This window comes from Aulonocara stuartgranti (genome assembly GCF_965226115.1).
Source record: "Aulonocara stuartgranti genome assembly, chromosome: 14".
Classification (NCBI taxonomy): domain Eukaryota; kingdom Metazoa; phylum Chordata; class Actinopteri; order Cichliformes; family Cichlidae; genus Aulonocara; species Aulonocara stuartgranti.
Window position 1 is genome coordinate 19,674,186 of NC_138950.1, and position 21,237 is coordinate 19,695,422.

At 44.5% G+C, this 21,237-nt stretch overlaps 1 protein-coding gene across 1 annotated transcript in view; it reads right to left on the reverse strand.

The window, feature by feature from the left end:
* kmt2a (lysine (K)-specific methyltransferase 2A) overlaps positions 1 to 21,237 on the reverse strand; it is a 39,123-nt gene that overhangs the window by 15,491 nt on the left and 2,395 nt on the right. The window contains exons 2-16 of the mRNA XM_082502822.1: positions 13,972 to 14,044; positions 10,506 to 13,843; positions 9,807 to 9,984; positions 8,853 to 9,081; positions 7,745 to 8,475; positions 7,573 to 7,646; positions 7,237 to 7,473; positions 6,972 to 7,118; positions 5,536 to 5,634; positions 5,093 to 5,213; positions 4,859 to 4,972; positions 4,499 to 4,680; positions 3,787 to 3,963; positions 2,299 to 2,409; positions 1,962 to 2,035 (exon numbers count right to left, since the gene is read on the reverse strand). Of these exons, the coding sequence (XP_082358948.1) occupies positions 1,962 to 2,035; positions 2,299 to 2,409; positions 3,787 to 3,963; positions 4,499 to 4,680; positions 4,859 to 4,972; positions 5,093 to 5,213; positions 5,536 to 5,634; positions 6,972 to 7,118; positions 7,237 to 7,473; positions 7,573 to 7,646; positions 7,745 to 8,475; positions 8,853 to 9,081; positions 9,807 to 9,984; positions 10,506 to 13,843; positions 13,972 to 14,044 (5,885 nt within the window). The remainder of the gene's footprint in view (positions 1 to 1,961; positions 2,036 to 2,298; positions 2,410 to 3,786; positions 3,964 to 4,498; positions 4,681 to 4,858; positions 4,973 to 5,092; positions 5,214 to 5,535; positions 5,635 to 6,971; positions 7,119 to 7,236; positions 7,474 to 7,572; positions 7,647 to 7,744; positions 8,476 to 8,852; positions 9,082 to 9,806; positions 9,985 to 10,505; positions 13,844 to 13,971; positions 14,045 to 21,237) is intronic.

The following is a 21,237-nucleotide window of genomic DNA, read 5'->3' on the forward strand; positions in this document are numbered from 1 at the left end:
AAAAAATAATTACCAGGTTCAGTATTATTAGCACAAACCACAAACCACTGCTGTAAAGTGATGGGATTTAACTTTGCAATGCTCAAAGCTTGTAAAATCAAGTTTAAACTCAGGGTCATCTTCCAAATAACACACAATATAAAAACACCAGCAAGGGTTTGAGCTGTAACTTGAGAAAACATCATGTCAAAAACTAAAGAAATCAGTTTAGACTTCAGAAAAAGAACTGTTGATGCTCACAAAGCAGGAAACAGATATATAAAGTCACCACAGTGTTTCCAAGTGTCATGAACAGGAGTGAGAGGTATCATCAAGAAATTCAAGGAGAGCCAAACAGAACAGATCCAGCCTGGCAGATGTAGGAAGCAAAAGATTTCAGACTACATAACGACTGCAGACCAAAAAACCCCTCAAATTCTGCATAAAGAGACACCTTTGCACCAGACTGAAGTATATTAAGAAATCCTTTGGTAGGATGAGAGTAAACTAGAGCACTTTGGCCACAAAGACGATGATTATATTAGGAGAAAGAAGCGAGAGGCGTACAACCCAAAGAAAACGGTGGAGTGAAGCACGGTGGTGGGAGTATGATGCTGTGGGGATGTTTCAGTGCATCTGGAACTGGGAGAATCTCGTCAAGGTGAAGGAATCATGATGAAAGAAGGATATGTGAAGATTTTGATAGAAAACCCAACGCAGTCACCAAAAAACCCCAAAAACCGGGGTCTGGGTTGTTGCTCTGTCTTCGACCGATAACCCAAAACATCCATCCCTCTTGGTGAACGACCTCCAGAAGACCAAAGTGAATGTTACTAACTGGTATGCAGGCTGCTATCAGGCCAAAGTGACTGACTATTGACTATTAGCATCGTGGGAGCAAATAATTCTGACCCTCATAATTTTTGGTTTCTGTGAAATAATTTTGTTCCTGTGTGGAAAATAAAAGTAGGATGTTTGGAAGTGCTGTGTTTCAAAATTCCATTAAAATGATTACAAGGGGAAAAAATAATCCTGCCCTTATCTATTAATAATATGAGTTCTTCAGTACAATAACAATAATATTAATTCTTAGCACAAAGGCATGACATGACATGCTCATATGTCATGTGACTGGAAATAACTACAGTTTATCTCTGTGATCCTGTCTTCTTCTGTCTTTAAAAACAGCACTAGGTATTGTATAGTATTGTATATAGTATAGCCTGGGACCTTTAACAGCCACTGCCAGAAGGAAATGTTGTATCAGCGATATTCTCCACTCAATCATCAGTTGATCAAGTTGTTAAAAAAAAGTCTGGATTGAAGTGTTTTAGCTCCCTATGTTTGAAAACAACAAAACGATTTCCTTTACCAATCAACGAGACACACGGACTATCACATGACACCGTGATCTCAGCCCTTAGTTTGCATTTCCATTAAATATCTCGGTGGATGTTTGTACAGCAAACCCACACGTTTTATTCTTTTCAGTTCACAGCGCTCTGGTTCCCTCCTATATACAGATGATGATACGGTGCCTCCCAAAGAAACCACATCTTGCTTCTCATTTCAATAATTACAGACCAGCAGCTCTTGAAAACTGCAGTTCTCGGAGGTTTTTGGACAGGCTCACTTTACACGAGTATTAAAGTGAAATCTTCTTCTCTGTAATTACAAACATAACTTGCGATACAAGTTTAGAAAATCGTGGCAAATAAAACACTTCACACAGTATATTAAGACTGAAAGCACTGCCTTCTGGGTGGCATTGCTTAGCTACTGAATTTCAGATTTTGCTCATATTAGTCTGAGCTCATTTTAACTTCATTTTAGCAAATCTTTTGTTGGTTATTTTAAATGCATTTAAATAATTATCAAGAACCAGAAACACTTCTGAGTGCCAATATGAGCCAATCGGAACAGGTAGTGAACACTCTCGTATGAGCGCTTGCATTTGCTAAGGTATAACGACAGACACTCACTTGGCAGAGACTTTTTGGCTTTCCCAGAATCTGGACTCTTTCACTTTGAACCATGGAAAGGTTCGGTCCATTTGCTGAAACAGAGAATGAATTCCATTAACGTTACACATCAGCCTACTCAAGCACTTGTGCAGACCTGCATTTGGAAGCGATCGTGAATGTCGTTGGCGCAGCTTTAACTCGATTAGGACAATTAACCTGTAACTGATGAAGGAAGAAGAAAACGCTTCTCACAATGTCTACGTAAACGTGTGTTTCGCTGTTGTCATTTAACCTCATTTATGCTTGCTGTGTTTCCAGCCGTGCCATGAGACTTGAGCTGATCTGAACTTCTTACCCGGATGAAAAAGGACTTGACCATGCTGTTGGCTTTCCTGCTCTCAGGTTGGCCTCCGTCACTGTTGATGGCTGTCTGAATGATTCGCACGATGTCATCGCTAAACTCCAGCTGGGAGAGAAATGATGAACACAAATGGCACACAATTAAGCTAATGAACATTGGTGGAAAGGACATTATCTCAGCCATCTGTGTTAATTTCCCATTACACAGCACAGGTCTGACCAGGGAGTCAAGATGTGGCTACACATACCAGATTAAAATCAAATATCAAACATGCTCTAAAGTAGGGCTGGGCTATATCATACCGTTCACGGTATGATGACACATGATGAGTAATTTTGGGCAACGATAGGAAAATGAAATATCGCGATAGAATATGGGTAAAATGCGCTTGCGCAGTGCCTATGTTTACATACGCACATGGCGGCGACGCAGAATGAGAAGAGCAAAAGTGGATCGTTAAATGAAACGGATGAACCAGAATTGGTTTGTAAAAATGCTGCAGCTTCAGTGGTGTGGAACTGGTTTAGCTTTCAACCGTCAGATACACATCAAAGCACTATTTTTGGTAGAGCATGCTAGCGAGCCGTCGTTATTACCGTGTTGTTTGGAAAATACGGCACACTTAAAATCAATCCTTTTATTTTTCTGAAAATCGACAGTGCCCCTTATAATCCCGTGTGCCTTATGTATGAATTCTGGTTGTGTTTACTGACCTCGAAACGATTTTATGTCTTATGGCTCGAAAATCTGTCAAATCTTTTAGTACGACTTTGCTAAGCTACAAAACTGCACCGCTTCATGGATTGTCGGAGCATTACGGCTATCGTAGGCAGGAGCCTCGCGGAGTGATACGTACTGTGCTTCGTCATAATATTACCGTATTGTGTGTGTATAACCTCTTTTTAAGTTTTGTGGATGTTATACATGGTTATGCTGAGGACATGTCGGCCAGTTTCCACTGGAAATGCATTTTGGTTAAACTGTCAGCAAGGAAATTGCACTGTTACATTTTTATATAACTTTAATGCACATAAAAACAGCTGCTTGTTTAAGTGAAAATACATTGATGGGGTTTTTTGCACTAATAAAGTTGTGGAGTTGTAAAGCATTTTGTCTAGTGTCAATTATATCGTCAGTTATATCGTTATCGCAATTTTTCAAATGTATATCGTGATAAATATTTTTGGTCATATCGCCCTGCTCTACTCTAAAGGCTGTGATTTAAAAAGAAAAAAAAAAAAGTACAATCTGCTTCAAGAGAGCTTGTGAGCTTTGTCATATGTTTAGAGAAAAAATATCTGTGGTTAGCCTGCACAGATCCTCGACTACGTGTTCTCTAGTTACAGAGACTGATGAATTGCTTTTCATTAAAATGCAGCAGACAACACACTTGTCATTCCAGTTTGTCAGCACGGCAGAGATACCGGAAAACAAATGGGCCCCTCAAAAAAGAAACAAAAGAAAGAAAGAATGCACACTTACCAATGAATTGTACCGGCCTTGATCCATCTTTTTCTCAACAGACTCCAAATCTGGAGGGGAGTCGCTGGGAGGTGTGGGGGTTACTTCTGTCAGGACTGGAGGATCTGGGCCCTCCGGGGAACGACGGGATGGAAGACTCTCCTCCGTCTCTGGATTCAGCTCTGGTGGCTTCACCGCCTGCTCCAAAACCACAGAGTATAGCTCTGACTGATGTGGTAAAATAAGCTCAGGCTGTTTCTGGTCAAAATGTGCCTTTATCCATCAATATCCATCATAGCACCATGTGGTAAAAAAGTAAAACTCACAAAACTATAAAGTAATAAAGTAAAATAAAATCAGTGTTTCCCACACACAGACTTTTCTTAGCTGGCCATCAAGGTATATAAATACCTGCCTAAGTTTATTTGGTAACACAAATGTTGGTATTTTTTAAATTTCTACATGTTTAAGAGAGTTTAGCTGCGACTAACCAGAAAGGCCCTTATTAAATTTACTTGGCAGTTCTCGACTTCACAGAGGCGACCTCAAATTGATTTCTCACAAAGAAACTGGAAAATGAAAAATGTGCAGAGGAAATCCTTAAAAATGGCAGTCTGCAGAACCTAAATCTGTGGGAAACACACTGCAAATGATGCTATAATATAAAAATCTGATCAGTGAAATGTTTGCAATATGGCAAAGACTCACATCGATTTGCAGGCGTGTATCTTACCTGTCTGTACCGTAGCAGGTGTGTGGATGTGCGTGAGTTGAGCAGTGCAGTGAGGACGTTGCGAATGCAGCCCTGAAGTTCCCTTTCCAACGCCGCCCTCCACTCAGGCGGGTGTCGTTCGGTACATTTGGTACATGTGTAGGCAACGCTCTCTGGCTTTGACAGCAGTTCATACATTTCATCTGCGACACAGCGAAACAGCAGGTCATTAGGTTTATTGTTTTTCTGCATGTCATCAGCGTGACAGCGCTCAGAGGGCGGCCTGTCAGTCATCTGCTCAGACACTGTCGAAGCACACAAGCTGCTACAAACTGATGAAGAACATACTGTCAATGTATTACTCGCTATGCAGCTTCTCACCTGTGAGATTCTCACACTTTGCATGAACCCAATGGTTGCAGCGGCCACACAGCATCATTTTGCTGTCATAATCATCATCGTCATAGCACTTATCACACAGTGGGCAGAAGTTCCCTGAGAGAGGAGATTAAAATTCATCAAGACCAATAAAATACTGCTTACATTCAAATGTTGTTGTATTTTTTTGTTATTGCTGGTGATACTGATCAGTCATCTACTGAGCTACCTGCTCACCTTTAGCAAAAAGTTTGGCACAATCGTGACACATGGAGAAATCATGTGACCACTGGGCATCCCAGGACTTCCCAGGTTTCGTGGTGCCGCAGCTCTTACAGCGCACACACTTGGCGCAAACCTGAAAATAAGAGGCACATAAACAACATCGTTACTACACGGTAGAAACTCGTAAGCATTCGTTTAAGGAGTGGAAAGTGTGTGAAAGTGACGCTGTAACAGGAGCAAAACGTTTTCCTAGACGCTGGCTGTGCGAGGTCGCATCCATGTAAGTAGCACAATCTTGAGAAGAAGGAAACGTGTGAACTTGGGAGAGAAATGTGCGAGCATAATGCTATAGTTTGGTCACGCAGTCGTGCAACTGTGTTACATAAAGGTGAGAAAATGGTGAGGGTGTTTAAGAGAGGAGGAGGAGGAGGAGGAGGAGGAGAGTGTGTGCATACCCAGATTCTCTTCTTCTTGGTGGGTCTGGTTGGGTAGTTGGGACCCAGGCACTCTGGGTGATAGCTGTTGTGGCACTTGTCGCACTCTAGCAGCTGCTGCTGCAGGGAGAGAGGTAGAAAAAGTGACAAGATGTTATTTGTATATCGAGTTAGGCAGCAGTAACATTTTCATCCCTAACAAATAGTTCTGCTCCCTGCAAATCAGCAACAAAGGCTTTGACCCATAATTGCAGTACTCGCCTTTACCACCAAGTGTCACGCTGAAATAAATGAATGGTAGATACAGCCATGCAGTATTTTTTAAAAGATGAACGGTGCTTCTTTTACACAGGCGTCTTGCTCTAGTGCTCCCTCCAGTTTATAGCAGGGCACATTCATAGCGTGTGTAACGGATGGATAAACATCATTAACTAAGGCATTATGATGCAGCTTTAATGTGAGCTGTATAGTGCTCTTGTCGACAGCTGCTTAAGGGTTGAGCGCAGTTGAGTTTTTCTTGTTTTTTCTTTGAATAAACACAGTTATCCCATTTAAAGTTTTTCCAATATACAGTTAATGTGCTGCAGGACATTTTCATCACTGAGCTAGCAGGGATCCTAACCCAAAATGCGAATGACAAACATTTATTAATAATGACCAACAAGCTAGGCTGGAGGCTGCAGTTTGGGGAGGGCCTTACTGAGGATCAGCAGCAGCACCTGTGCCTGCAGGATACCCCCTGACACATCTGAGAGAGGCTAACAGAGAAAAAGGGGAGTGATGGTGGAGCATTTATAGCCGTAAGAGCGGGAGGAGAGTGTTTGAGATGTTCCTGAAGCTCCTAAAATTTAGATAAATTATCAACAATTACAAGTTGCAAATAGTCAAAGTTTTATGATCATCCAGCACTTGATGTGCTATTTCTGCAGCGGCCTGATTTGCCCGTAACTTCGCCAGCTGAGATTTAAGTTAAGCCACACTCAGTGGTGGAATCGGAATGCCAGAGACCTACTGCTTAGAGGCAGCTCCTTGGTCAGAGACGAAAGCCAGTCAAAATAACGATTTACTTTACGCTCGCTAGATTTAAAGATCCAGCTCCAAAGAATCTTTTTCTTTAGCCTTACTTTCTGCTTTCCCCACTAAATGGGCAGTAACCAACAATTTCACATATCTTGCAAACATGTACAGCTGTTTGACTGCCTTTCTTCCACCTGATGTGTTCATTCATATTTCTAAACCCACAACCATACAAGGCTCACACCATGCACATTTTACACATGGCTTCAGTTAAATGATAAAAACATGGCAGGAATCCAAGAAGCTGATTAAGTGCTGTCTGCTGGCTAGACTAGCAAGCATCTTTCTAGGGAAGATTCTCCAGTCTTCACACACTGTCAGTCTGAACCAAGCTTCCGTGAGCGGCTTTAAAATATACAGAACTGTATCGAATGGCTTACTTTAGTTTTCTGGTGCTGGCGCCCACAGGCCTGGCAGTATCGGCATCGTCGACAACACCAGTTCTCAAACTGCTCCTGGAGAGGGCGCTCCGATTCCCCCAGGCAAAAGAGATGGAACGGTTCACAGCATACCTGGCAGAAGACAAACTACATGCAGAGAGAGAGAGAGAGAGGAAGACGTGTTTGAATATAAGCTCAGCTTCTGCGTGGATGAAAGGAAGCTCAAAGGGGGGAGGGAAAAAAAGAAAATCAAGATGATTTTTACCTCCGCATTTCCACTGCTTGCACACAAAAAGCAGAGCACCCTGGGTGTGATAGGCACAGAGGTGAGCAGGCTGAGGCCACCAGCCTCCCACACCTTCTCCACATCATGGTTCCTTTTGAAATCCACTCTGATACGATGCACTCCGTCGCAGGGTGCTCTAGAATTCACCTGGCCCCTAGTCGAGGGAGTGCTCTGCGAGTTTAAAGTACTGCTGCTCGGGGGTTTAGTGGTCAGAGGCTTCACAAGAGGGGGTGACCAAAAAAACAAAAACAGTGTTTGACAAATGCTTATGGCAAAAGTTTTGATGGACATCTTATACAAGTAAAACTTTATTACCTTGTCTTTTGGTTTGTGTCTAGTAGAAACGGGAACAGAGCGAGAAGTTGGCTTCTTTAACTGTTTTGATTCAGCTATTAAAAACAAGAAGAAAAAAGCGATGATATTAAAATAAGAACAAGGTAAAAATAAAAATGCCGTTTATTGGGAAAAGGTATGGCTATTTACTTACCTGTATCTGAAACTAGTGTAGCTGAGCTCTGCTGTTGCGCTGAAAGCTGCTGCTGCAGCGGCTGTGTTTTTTTCTTGGGTTCATTTGGCGAAATCTTGGGTGAAGCATCCTTTTTTGAACATGCCTGACTGGTAAGTGTCCGTTGCTGCTGCTGTTGTGATGACGGCTGAGACTGCGTAGACTGAGAGGGGGAATTTTGTGCAGAAGATGACGATGAAGAGGAGGAAGAGGAGGAGGAGGAAGAAGAAGATGATGAGGAGGAGGAAGAAGACGATGAAGTGGAAGAAGATGACGTGGAGGTGGAAGCCGGTACAGGTTGCTGTGGCTTGTGCCCCTTTTTACCGGGGGCACCGCTTGGGGCCGTGAGCTGCTTGGGTTCTGACATCGGTGCAGGAGACTGAGCCTGGGCTGTGGACGCGGCGGAGGCCTGAGGGGGATCGGCTGGGGCAGGGGAGGATGCGAGGGCTGGCGATGATTGCTTGGATAATGGCTGTCTTGACTTCTCCTCTCCCTGCCTTAGAGGAGGAGGAGGAGGAGGGCTCTTTTTAAGGGGAGGTTCCTCTTTTGCTGGAGCAGGAATGGGTTTGGGGCCAGAGTCCGAGTTTGGTCCTTTCACCGGATTGAGGCTCTCTTTCTTTTCCGGTGGCCTCTTTTTCTTGTCCTTCTTGCCTTTACCTTGCTTTTGAAGAATCTTTGAGGGCATCCACTGTAAGTTCTGACACTTTCTCATCCTGAAAAGGAGATTCACAAAATTTTAGCTTCCATCCTGCCTTTAATTCCCACCACAATGACGATGTCTTTGATGCATCTATACTTCTACCATCAACTGTTCGTGCTGGATGTTGATCTAATGAATCTTGTTAGTTACAGTTACAGAAAAGGAGGAAGAAGAAGACATTTTAAGACCGACTCTGACTCTATAAGTGTATTGTCTAAGCTTTGAAAACAAACCAAAAAGATGTATTCACTGGCAAATACCTCCCACTTCATCAGCATAATGAACGAGCTGGATACAGTAACAGCCCATTATATTTTGTCACATAGCATAGTTACATTTCCAAGAACGTGCATGTCAAGCTGCTGACTTCAAGTCAGGAATAATACTCACTTGCAGCATTGCTTTTTAATGTTTCGCCCTCCAAACTTAGGCTTATCCAGACAGTTGGTACATTCACCGCAGTCTTCTGGAACCTGGCAGCCTGAGCACTGGCCACAGCGCCGCGACCGTCGGCCCTTTTTAGGAGGAGCTTCTTGAACGGCCTTTTGCCGGGTCTCCCGTGGCTTTATGGGAGGGGACTGAGGCTCTGCCTCTTCTGAGCCCGCAACTGAAGACTTGTCTGTAAAAAAATCCAAAAAAGGAGGATTTCATTATTACTGACACACAGTTTAACACAGAGAGAGTCATAAAATAGCACTATTAAGAAGGCAAAGATGAAGAAATTTACAATATTGATAAATAAATTATTTTTTTAAACAAATGAATGAATCTTAAATTCTGGCTTATTTTAAAATAAATCAATAACAACTTATTTTTTAGCCACTTTGTATTTAACCTAATTCCCGACCATCACTATTAGGTCATCTCGCCTCAAAAGTTCGCATGTAACAACATGACATGAGACCAGTCAAAATAACAGGGACAGGGCAGCCAAACGCTTCTCACTCCATCACCACTCCACTGTGTACTTGTGTGCCCATCAATGATTGAATTTCTCTTCTCCTGTGATTAGCCTGTCATCATTGTGTGCTCCAAACTGTTTCAGGACTTCATTCATGACACAACATTTGTGCCATGAATAAAAAACCATTTAGCTCACGCTGCTCTGCAGTATTAGAAGTGTACACATGTCACAGTCCCAATTAAGACCCCGCCCAGAATAGCCAAGTCTTGCACAAGCTGAACTATTCTCTGTACCTTTTTTAAAAAATTAAAACGGTTAAAGATTACCATGAAGTTTACCATTTAAAACAACTAAGCAATAATATCATCCACACCAAAGAGTGTTGATTTTTGCACTTTATAGACAATTCAGTAAACTTCAAGTATGCAGGTGTGTCTCACCATCATTCCCCATGGAAGATAGGATCTTCTCTCTCTCCTCCCAGGGCAAGGCACTAAGTGTGGGCATGTCATCAGGGAACACCGCCCGGTTACGGCCAAGAGCCACAGCTGCACGACGGCATACATGCTTGATGCGCGGTCCACGGACTGATGCCTCCGACGAATCACTCTCTTGACCCTGCAGACCACCGCAAAAAGTGCACCGAATACTCATAAAGAGCATCATGATAACAAATATGCAAGACAATCCTACAAATGCACAAACTTGCAATGCAAAAAGACAGCATGTTCAGCTTATTGTTAGATGTTAGTTACGTTAGATGTGAACAATCTGACCAGTGTGCAGGTGAAGATTAAGAAGATGTGGAAACAAGGCGTGTCCTTAAAAACCCAATTGACATATTAACAGCAAAAAATAAAAACAGATGAAGATTCTGCATAAAGGACTTTCATAAGCAAAGCTACTGCTGTTTTGTGCATAATGCATTAAGCGAGGAGAATTCCCCTTAAGTAACACCCTCCATGGGACTTTCCTCCTATCAAGTTTCAGTCTGAGTACAAACTCAGGTTTCTATTTATAGCAAACATTCATAGCATTATGTCAAACTCATTTGCTTGTGACTATACGATTTAAATGAGAAAACCAGACAGTCTTTTTGTTGAGACTCTATGAGGGCGACGCATGAACATGAAACTGACCTGGACCTTTGCCTGATCTGTAGGTTTTAGCTTGTTCTTCTTTATCTCAAAGAGCTGGGCTTTGGCCTTCTTCAGTAGTCCAACTACCCGCTTGTCAGTCACAGGGTGTTTCTCTGAATTTGATAAAATTTTTCCAATAGAGGAAACAGGAAGCTGTTGTCTGCTGGGATGCACTGGGAGGCTTGGTGTATTTTGGCTGGGAGTACTTCTTTTCTCTTTCTCTTTTTCCCCATCCTCCATCTCTGCTCCCTTCTCAGAGAGCCTGCCTTTCTTAGGCAGACGTCCTTTAGTAAAGGACACAGGACCAGTGGAAGGTGGCACATCTGAGGAAGCGGTGTCAGAAACCGTGTCAGCTGATGTTGATTTCTTTCTCCCCGGAGCCTTTTTTGGAGCAAGACCATCAGAGTCCCTCCCATCTACAGTAAACAGACTAGAAGGTGCATTAGGGGAGCCATCTGGCGTAGAAACCCGACTTCTTTTCTCCAAATCCTTCTTCCCTTCTCTCTTATTCTCCTTCTCCTTCTCACGATTTTTCTCAGAATCTCTCTCTTTTTCCTTCTGAGCAGGTTCCTGGGGAGTGGACAAACATTTTTCTTTACCTCCCTTCCCAGCTCCTCGCCCTGTGTCTTGGCCACTGGGAGGAAAGAGAGGGAAAAGTGGGGAAGAACCGGATGATGCAGCTGACATGGGAGGTGGGTTTCCAGTGGCCCCTCTTCGATTATCGGGTGTTCCTTGTGAGGCCAGTATACCGTGTGATACCGTGGAGAAAGTGTTGAAAGGAGCAGAAGTTAAGGCACTAGTGGCTAGTGGGCTTGCAGACACCCCTGGCAAAGAGCTGGGGTTACTACTGGAGGCAGAGCCTGGCAGCACAGATATCTCTGAGGCCCCTTTCCCCATGGACATCTGGCCTCCTATTTGGCTGCTGCGTCTGGTCATCGAGTGGGATGGAGACCGTGGATGGCCACGCAGTGTTCCCGGAACCGGCCGTCTCCTACGCCGCTGGGTTCTGGTGGAGCTGGGTGGCGTCTGGTGTGGGGAGATTGATCCAGGGCTGCTCCCCGAAGATGACTGCAGGGTAACTGACTCAAATATCCGAGAGTGAGCCTCACTGGGTGTAAAGCGTGGAGCACGAAGCAACGGGCTGCGCTTTTGAAGTGGTGAGTCAAAGCGGGATGATGGGGGGTGCTGGTGGTGAGCGTGGGGATGAAGAGGGGCAAACAGACGAGTCCCACTTCCTGCTCCGGTGACCGGTGCTGGAAATGCAACCGGAGCAGCTCCCCCTGCCCCACCAACACCCAGCCCGACGTCTTCAGGTGTGAGAGGTGGAGGACGGAAGTTGTCAAATACCGGCTTGCGTATAAGGCCCTCCTTGGCATATTTAGCAGAGGAAAAGTACTGCTGTTTCGGGTGGGACAGGGATGTCCATCGGAAGGTGGGCTCTCTCAGAATTGAGCGACTTCTTTTGTCTGACAAGCTGGGCAGCACTGATGGTCCAGGGAGGAATGGTGGGATGGGGTGAGGCATCCAAGACGACTGGGGGTGGTGTTCACTAATAGCAGCTGTACCAGTGGAGGTTGACTGGGGAGGCTGTGGAGGGGTGAGGAGAGGGGGAGGTGAAGAAGACGAAGAAGCTGTGGATGAAGCTTGCTGGGAATTTACAAGTGCAGAGGAGGACATCAGCACTCCTGTTGGTGGGCTGATGATTGGCTTTTTCATCCCAGTGGTGAGCGTCTCTCTTCCCCTCTGTTTCTGACCCCCCTGGCTGACCCCCTGCCGTCTCCGGCCTCGTTGATTCCTCTCTGCCAGCACATGCTCTGCCTCCGGTTCAGAGGGAGGAGACGCAGGCTGTGAGGTGTGTAGCAGGTTGGCCTCCCTCTCTCCCTGTGAGGACGGAGAATGATCCTCTGGCTCTGACAAAGCCTGCGTGGCCTCCGAAGCCTGGGAGTTGCACGATGAGTCATCCAAGCTCGGGCTGCTGGACCTGGAAGACTCTGCAGAAGAGAGTTGTGAGGAATGCTGTGACACAGCACTTGAGCCGCAAGATGGCGCGCTACTGCTGAATCTCCCATTGGCTGTGTTGCTGTTGCTGCTATTCAGAAGACCGGCAGCTGTTGATGGAACAGAGGGAACAGGGGCAGGAGATGAAGGAGGCGGGAGAGAGTCAGTCGGGGCAGTGGTACCAGCGCTAGTAACAGCAGATGTAGAGGAGACAAGCACAGGAGAAGGGGATGAGGAAATGGTGCAGGCAGGTTGGGCAGAAGTGGAGACAGATGAAGGGGCTGTGTCTAAGCGGGGTATCTTTGTATGGGGTGCTGGGGTTCCAAAACTCCCCTCATCTTCAATGAAGCGCTTGGGTGTTTTGATGATGCGAAGGGAGACGGTGCTGACCACGGGCATGATGAACTGCCTGATGTTCTTCAGCGGGGTCTTCCTGATGCCAGCTTCAATGGCTCCTCCCCCACTACCCCCAATGGCTACAGCTTCTTTCTCCAGTCGCTTCTGTGCTCCTTTCTTAGCACGTTCCAGCAGCTGTTTGGCGATGGTAGCATCAGGGCGCTTACACGGGGGGACGATTCTGACTGGCTTTCTGTGTCGAGGGCTTTTTCTGAGGCCCACCGCTCTGCCTGGCTTGGAGGGAAGTGGGGAGGCAGGTGGATTGGAAGAGTCTTGGTCCCCAGTGCCATCCACACTCCTTAGCATGGGCTGCTGAGGTGTGTGTGGTTCTGCGGCCCCACCTCTGATCCTGAACGTTTTATGTTTCCCTTCCCCACATTCAATGGAGGTAGACAGCTGGGCAGCAGCAGCAGCTGCTGCTTCAGCTTTGAGCCTCTCAGCTGATGGTGGTCGCCCACGTCTGCGTCGGGGAACACCGGGCAAAGTCTTGAGGCGTGACTTCAGAGGGGTGAGCTTGGTCTCTGTCAGCCTCTTCAGGTTGGTAACTTTGGATTCACCCCGTCCACCTTTGGAAAACCTCGCCTCAGTATCATGTGGCTGAGTAGAGCCCACTGCCACCTTCTTGCCACCCTTTCTGTCCTTGTCCTCCTCTGTGTCCAGCTCAAACCCAACCTGCCTGGTGTCCTCCCCTGCTGCATGGCTTCCCGTAGTCCAAGCTTTCTTGCTACTTGAAGAAGGGGGTCGGCCTCTTCTCTTTTCTCCGGTCCCAGGTGGCCTCCCAGGTAGCCTTTTCACCCTTTCAGCTGGTCTTTCAGGTCCCTCAGGTTTGTCCTGTTTTGGGGAGGGAAAGGATGATGGGGAAGATAGACTTGCAGCAATTTTCTGGGCGGACAGGACCCGTGGCGGGCGCCCTCTTGGCTTCTTCTCCTGTATAGGTGGTCCTGCTGATAAAACCAGAAAAACAAATAAATAACCAGGCACAAACAGCAACACCTATAGAAAAATTGTACAGGTAGAGTCATCTCAAACTGACTATAAAGTCCCTGGTAGCCAAGACGAGTTAAAATTTTACCTGAGGAAGTTGTTGAAGGGCTCTGTACTCGCTTCTGTTCAACAACCGGTCCAAATCCTTCAAATGCTTCTTCCTACAACACAAGAAAGGGAAAAAGATGAGTTGCCTGTGATCACACCATTTTGTAATGCTAAAATACAGGAACAGACCATATTTAGAGCATTAATCATAGTACATAACAGTGAGATGGCCTAGATGAGCAACACTTGAGTCATTATTGAATAGTAATAATAATAGAATGCATTTATACAGCGCTTTTCGGGACCCCTCACTCTCACATTCATACACTGGTGAAGGCAAGCTACAGTTGTAGCCACAGCTGCCCTGGGGCAGACTGACAGAGGCGAGGCTGCCATATCGCGCCATCGGCCCCTCTGGCCATCACCAGTAGGCGGTAGGTGAAGTGTCTTGCCCAAAGACACAACGACCGAGACTGTCCGAACCGGGGCTCGAACCGGCAACCTTCCGATTACAGGATGAACACACAACTCTTGAGCCACGATCGCCCGAAGACAGACTACTCTAGCTTACTCTGGTGCTCTCATATTTTTCTGGTTTTTGGAATAGCATGCCTAACGTTTGAGAAGACTCAAACCACCACAGACGTCTAAATCTTACTGGGTGACTAACACATAGCAATGTACTCCTGCTCCTTGAGTTACAGCACTTACACAGGCAGACAGAGCAAAGAGGCACAAAAGACAATGAGGCCTGAAGTGCAGAGCAAATACACATTAGTGGCATCTTTTCAACAAGAGGAGCAAAAATGTAAAGTGTGGCTTTAAGGCTGAGCCAGAGCAGTCTGAGCTTTGGATTCACTTAGATACATCTGTGCCTTTAGCTGAATTCAGACACTGAATCATGGTCACATGTTAAAAAATATATCAGTTTAGGCAATTTTAGCATGAAACTTTGATATGTTTCACCATAAAACATTTCATCCATGGTTAATAACTGCCAAATGATGTGACTTTAATTACTCAGTAATATTGAATTAATTTCAATATTTTGGGAAATTATGTAAGCTCCACTCTGGCATAGTAAATGTATCCTTCCTCTCATGTCTCAATGTACCCTTGAGAAGTGCAACAGAAAAGAAAAAATCCCTCAGTGATGATTAGCATCTTTGGGCTCCTCTGTGTGCTACTACTTCTTACAATCAATGTGCTTAAGAGTGGAGGTGAGTGTGTCATTCCGTCATGTTTATTTATAGCAGCACGTGGGGATGCAATAAAGGTCTCGCTGGCCCAGTTTGTAGAGCAGCTGCGATCTAAGTGTAAGTGCAAAATTACATGCAAACTGCTTTGCACCATTTAAGAGTTACACACGCTGCATGTGGCTGAGACGCACGACAAACTGTAGGATCTAATTAGAAAGCATAAGAAGCATTAATGTGTGCTCAAATGCCGGTTTTCAGCTGTTCCACATATAAACAAACAACAATAACAGACATCAATACCGCTGTTTTTCCTGGCCTGCAGTATTTATCTAAGCATCCCACTCTGCTCATGGTGCATTCAAGCTTTTCTTTTTCCTCCCCTTTTTTATGCTTCGCTCTGTTTGTATTTCACCCTCTTCTCACGGTAATTGTAGCATCCTCCTCTCTGAGCAAACTGGTGCTCTGGGTTGGTGTTTGTTGCAGAGCGGGGGGGGGGGGGGAGTACCGATGGACAGCACTGAGTCGCTGTGATAATGTGAGCAGTCAATGACATTACAGCATACTTTGCCAGAGGCAAGTGCGTAGGGCAGGCAGCACAGACGCATGTACCTGCACTCACTCACACACTCACTCACTCCCACATTCACTCACTCACTCACACACACACACCCTTGTGATCATGTACTAATTCTGTCAGCCACACATACACAGTTTGGTGGGCGGGGTGGGGGATAGCACACCCCCCTGCATGAGCTGCACATCAAGATGTAAACAAGCAGAACACAGGAGTGAAAATGGGGGGAGGGGAGCAAAGACAAGGCAAACCAGCAAGCTCGACGAGCTAAAGGAGGAGGGTCGTGGGAGGAGGGAGAGGAGGAGAGAAAAGAGACAAGGAAGCAGCATCTTGACCACATGCACCATCAACAACGGAGGGAGCGCACCGCTCTCTTGGGAGCAGTGAGGATGAAAGGGGATGAGGTTTTGAACATGCTCGTGCAGAAGCTTGCTAAATCCCAATCTAAACATGCCTCCCACACACAAGACAAGACTCCCCTTTCCTCCCCCCGCCACTCTTAATCTTGCTTGCTCTCTGCCATGCTTCCTAACGCACATTCAGTCAGTCAGTCACTCATTGCTAGCTCGCTCCCACTGACTGACAAGCACTGAGCAGCAGCGCGTGGAACATGCAGCTCACCATGAGCTCAATAGCAGTGCAGGCACAGGGAGGTAACTTCAAGAAGTAAACAAACACCGTAGTATACTACTGAGGTGAAGTGTTTTGTACTACGTTGTCGTGCGACGTGCAAGTGATGAAAGGGGTTACTGGAAAGACCAGAGTTTGTCTTTTTTGTTGTTGTTTTTTTCCCCCTTCCCCTTTATCTCTTAAGCTGAAGAGCACCCTTCATCTTTGCTCGCTTTTGCCGTCGCTCTCACCGTGTGAAATCCTGAGCAGTTTTACTTCCCTGCTGGTCTGTCATTTTTCATCTTACTGATCAATGCATACATGAGTTAAGTGATATAAATTACTTAAAGCTGGAGCAAGGGAAACCAATCTGATTCATGACAGAAGCATCATTAATTTTGTCAGGACGTGCAAGGGACTGTCCCTGACAGGTGTGAAACAGATGGGAATTGGGTTGGAGGTTTATTTCTCTGTATCACTCTGACAGAGCTTTTTGCACTTTGACAAAGCTAATGGGACTTTCACCGCCTTATAAGACAGCATTTAGGAGAAATCAAACTGACTACAGATGACGGGCTGCAGATGATGGATCTGTTTCTAAGGCAGGGTATAAACCCAGCTTTGATCTACAAAACGTATTCCTTGCTAAACAGGTGGGTTTCCAAACGGCATCTCTCTGGTTTTTTTGGATAGGTTTCTTAAATTCCAGATTTAGCAAAACAAGAGCAATTCTAACCACCTACTGTAAGTTAGCCCTTGCTAACCAAAGTTACACTTTTAGGCAGGCGGAACAGCAAAAGCAGACAAAATAATAGAAGCAGAATATGTATAGAAAAAAGTAAAAAAATCTTACTGTGATTTGTCAGCATGTTCCCTAATGATTTACTGACTTTACTTTACAATGAATATTTAAATTCAGTGGAGAAAGTAAGGAAGAGATGTACAACGCTTCATAAAGAAGGCTGGGAGGTGCTGAGAAGGGTTCATTTCCCACCTGAAACTAGAATCTGCAGCAAACCTTTGCAAGCTTTAACCATGGCCACAACTTTTCCCTTTTATTGTTTGTCTCACCTTTTTCAAGTGAATTACCACTATGACTAGATATCAACTCTAAACCCCTACCCAGCACTAATAGTGGTCGTGCATGATTTGCAGTAAAAACAAATCATGTTGTTTTTTTGGGGGGTTTTTTTATCTCATGCTGAGCTTCAGGCCAGCCCCTCAGTTCACTCTCTTCCTGAAAGAAGTTTTTTTTTTAAGATCATTTCTCTTTCAAGCAAATTTCTTCTACCTGGCTCTGCATCATAAACAGAATTGCTGGAGGAGTCTGCTGCGCCTGAGATGACTATATTAAGGGTATCCCCCTATCTATATCAAACAGAGCCAAGAGTAGAAAAAAAAGTGAGTGTAAGTGAGTATTTGAGTCAGAGGGATTATTTGCACATGTGCTGAAATCCTTACTTTTACCATGTTTAATATGAGCATCCGCCACTGTTGCAATATATATGGCAGAAAATAAAATAAGGCCATTTTTAAGTTAAAAAAACTTTTTCGTAATAAACTTCTCTCACTCATACTAAAAACACTTTAGTTCACAGCTGATATTTCTGCTTTAAAACGCGCCAGTCATTTAATGAGCACGGTTGGCTGTAATGTTAAATATACCTGATGGGCAGTAAAAAAGTTTACAACAAGCAAACAACTGCTGTCACAAGTGACGATTCACAGGTCAGTAACAAACACATTAGCATACTCTGCAGCTACCCAAACACCTACCACATCAAGATCTTACCGGAAAACCTAACCGCTACTCATATAATCAGTCGCAGTTTCATGACAGCTTATGACTTTTATGTGTTTTTCTATGTTTATGAAAGGTGCTGGCATCCCAGGGTCTTAATTTTCACTGATTTCTGCATGTAAGGCTGAACCTCCATCGACATTAGCAGCAACATGGAGAAGCACATAGTTTTATGTTAATGTGATATTCTATAATAGAGACTATTTTGATGCATTTACCTGGCAGTTACATACAAGTGTATTAAATGCAATAAGCTAAAGAAGAAAGTGGATAAAGAAGCAGTTGGACAAAACTAATTACTAGAACAAGGATTTAAGCCGGAAGCCAATGCCAGACACAGCTGCAGTGTGGAAAGGGCCTCAGTCAAAGGAGCTACCTTATTGATCCTCGCCTTACCCTGACTGCAAAAAACATTAAATTAAATAAAATTAAAAAAAATCACATACACTATTTGTGTGGAAATATCATCAAATTTACATAAGCTCCATTTAAACTCAGAAGTTACCCACTTTCAGACATCTGAACAAGTGATGAGGAGCAAAAGGAGGACAGGAAAGGGATGTCATATAGATTTATAGGTTTTCCAGGGTTATTCTGACGCTAATAGACACTCTATAGGAAGTCATTCTTCCCCGGTAGTCTAGAAAAAAAAACATTTTGTTGACTCATTCCTGGAAGCTTTCCTTTAGATTTACGGCACAGACACCATGCTCTGCTCCTAGAAATGCAAACTGGCAATGAGCTCATAACCCTATATGTCTGTGATGACATATCTGTTCAAGAAGGTCTCAGCAGGGAAAGCAGTGACACTGCTCTGTGACCCTCCCTGTCAGCACTGAGCAAAAGGTGGGCATTTGTTTTTTCAAGTGTCCAAACACTAAGTGCAACTGCTTCACATTTGTTCAACAGCGTGCAGACCAAAACAAACACACTCCCGTGTTGGGGTACCTTGACTTTCCACACCTCACATGTGAGGAAACGAGGAAACTGTCAGTGGACAAAGGCAAACAGACTGATTGCTTGGGGAGGGGGGGGGCAGAGTGTTGTTCTCTACACAAACACACACAAACATAGTAACACTTGCACAGGCTGGCACACAAACACACATTCCCTCTGAACCATCTAAGGAGGTAGCTTGAATTAAAGTTTTAATCAAAATAAAGACAAAGCAGACACGCCTACTCCTGATTGCAATGAGGGACATAAAGTCTGAGGGACACCCCTACCACCACACACACACAAGCGCACGCACACGCACACGCACAAAGAGTAAGAAAGACGACACAATTGCCGCCTTTCTCCCAGTCAGGCAACTCTAAAAGCAGAGGTGAAAGCTCCTTGCCGCCCGCTGTAGCTGAATAAAGCTGTGGATGGGAGGGGTGGGAGGGTCTGTAACTAATTCTCCACCCAGCGTTATCCCATTGGGAGGTGGGTGGGGAGGGTTGCCCTGCACCCTTTGATATCCCTGCCTGCGCTCTTTCAGCCGCCGCACTTTGTGAGGGCTGGAATAAAAGCAGACACAAAGCTCTTGCTCCAATCCACACGATGTCTCGGGGATGGGTAAGAAGGGTCCAGGAGGAGGGGTGTGTGTATGGGTGGTGGTGGTCTTCTATTTAAATAGGCCAAACACCTGCTGGACCCAAGCGCCTTCCGCTCAAACACACCATTTCTTTCAAACCAGTGAGGCAAAGAGACATTTAGGTTGATACATCTATTGAGCTGTAGTTTTGTATGAATGATTAAACACTGGTAATTACATGAGAGTAAAGAGGAGGCAGCAGAAGGCAAGATGTAATGGACCAAGAACGAAAAAGAAAAAATTATGTTTTAAAAAAAAAAAAAGTCAGAACAGCATGACTTGGGTTAAGGCTGTATGGGTTTTAAAGTCACTTTTAGAAACAAAGATCAATGTGGACTACATTAGATTATTAAAAAAAAAAAGAACCAACAATTTGGCCAGATCAAGAAGATGAATTCCCAGCAGACATACAAAAGCTAATAAATGCCAAATTTGGACAGCAACAGCCAACAAGCACCCTTTTGAGCCACCCCAATAGGCTTAGTAATCCATTCCAAAGTGGCAGCTGTCAGAAGAAAAGTTCCTCTGCCTCTCAGACAGGGTGGTGTGTGTCTGAAGTGGATTTGGGTTTTTCTGCCTGGATGAAGGAAGGAGGGGCAGGAGAGTGTCCGGCTGGCGCTCTGTTCAGGGTCGCCCTGTGCACTCAGCAGGCTGCAGTGAGCCTGAACAATCCTGCCTAGATCTGGCCAGACAAGCACTACACTGATTCTCAATGAAATCACCATGCTGTGTCCACAACTTCCATAGGATTCAGGTTCCAAGGGGAATTAATGATCCAGTCTGTCTCCACGCATCCTAAACTAATGCTATAAACTGATACACAGAGCAGGAGGAACTGTTAATAAGTAAAGCCATTTCTTAATAATATAATGCTCTTGGGTAAGGCCCAAAATAGCATGCTTTCTTATCAGTTGGACAAAAATGGGAGAACTCTTTGCCTTAACCATTTCTGGACAACCTATGCTTACGTGCACAGTCACACCCCAAAAAATCACTATGCTGTGTCAGAAATCTTCATACAACTAAAGCTGCCCTAGGGTGTTACAGACAAATCTCTCTACACATACATCATCAGTGCTCCAAAGTAAAAAAGGGAGGGAGCGAAAAAGCTTAAAAAGCCATTTAAACACAAAATTAGTCAGTAAAGTTAGTGTTTCCATGGGCCATGTAACACTGATTTAGTACAAATGCACTCCAAAAGTAAATAAAGCAGTTTAGAGGATTTAATGGTCCAATCATGGACTCGCATATATTATTTCAGTTTAAAAAATAAATTAAACTTTCTCTTAAAATTTCAATAAACTATTATTAACTACTTTTCAATACTCCATAACCCCCTGCAGCTACATAATAATAAAATGTATTATATTGTCCAAAGGGAGATTCCAAATGTCAAATGTGAGAACAAAAATAATTTTTTTAAACTACAGCTAAACGTCTCAGGAGCAAACATGCACATACTGCTGTGCTTTAGTAAAAAACAAACAACAAATAAGTAGTGGTCCATGTTGAGACTGGATGGTGGTAAACATCCCCACACGGTG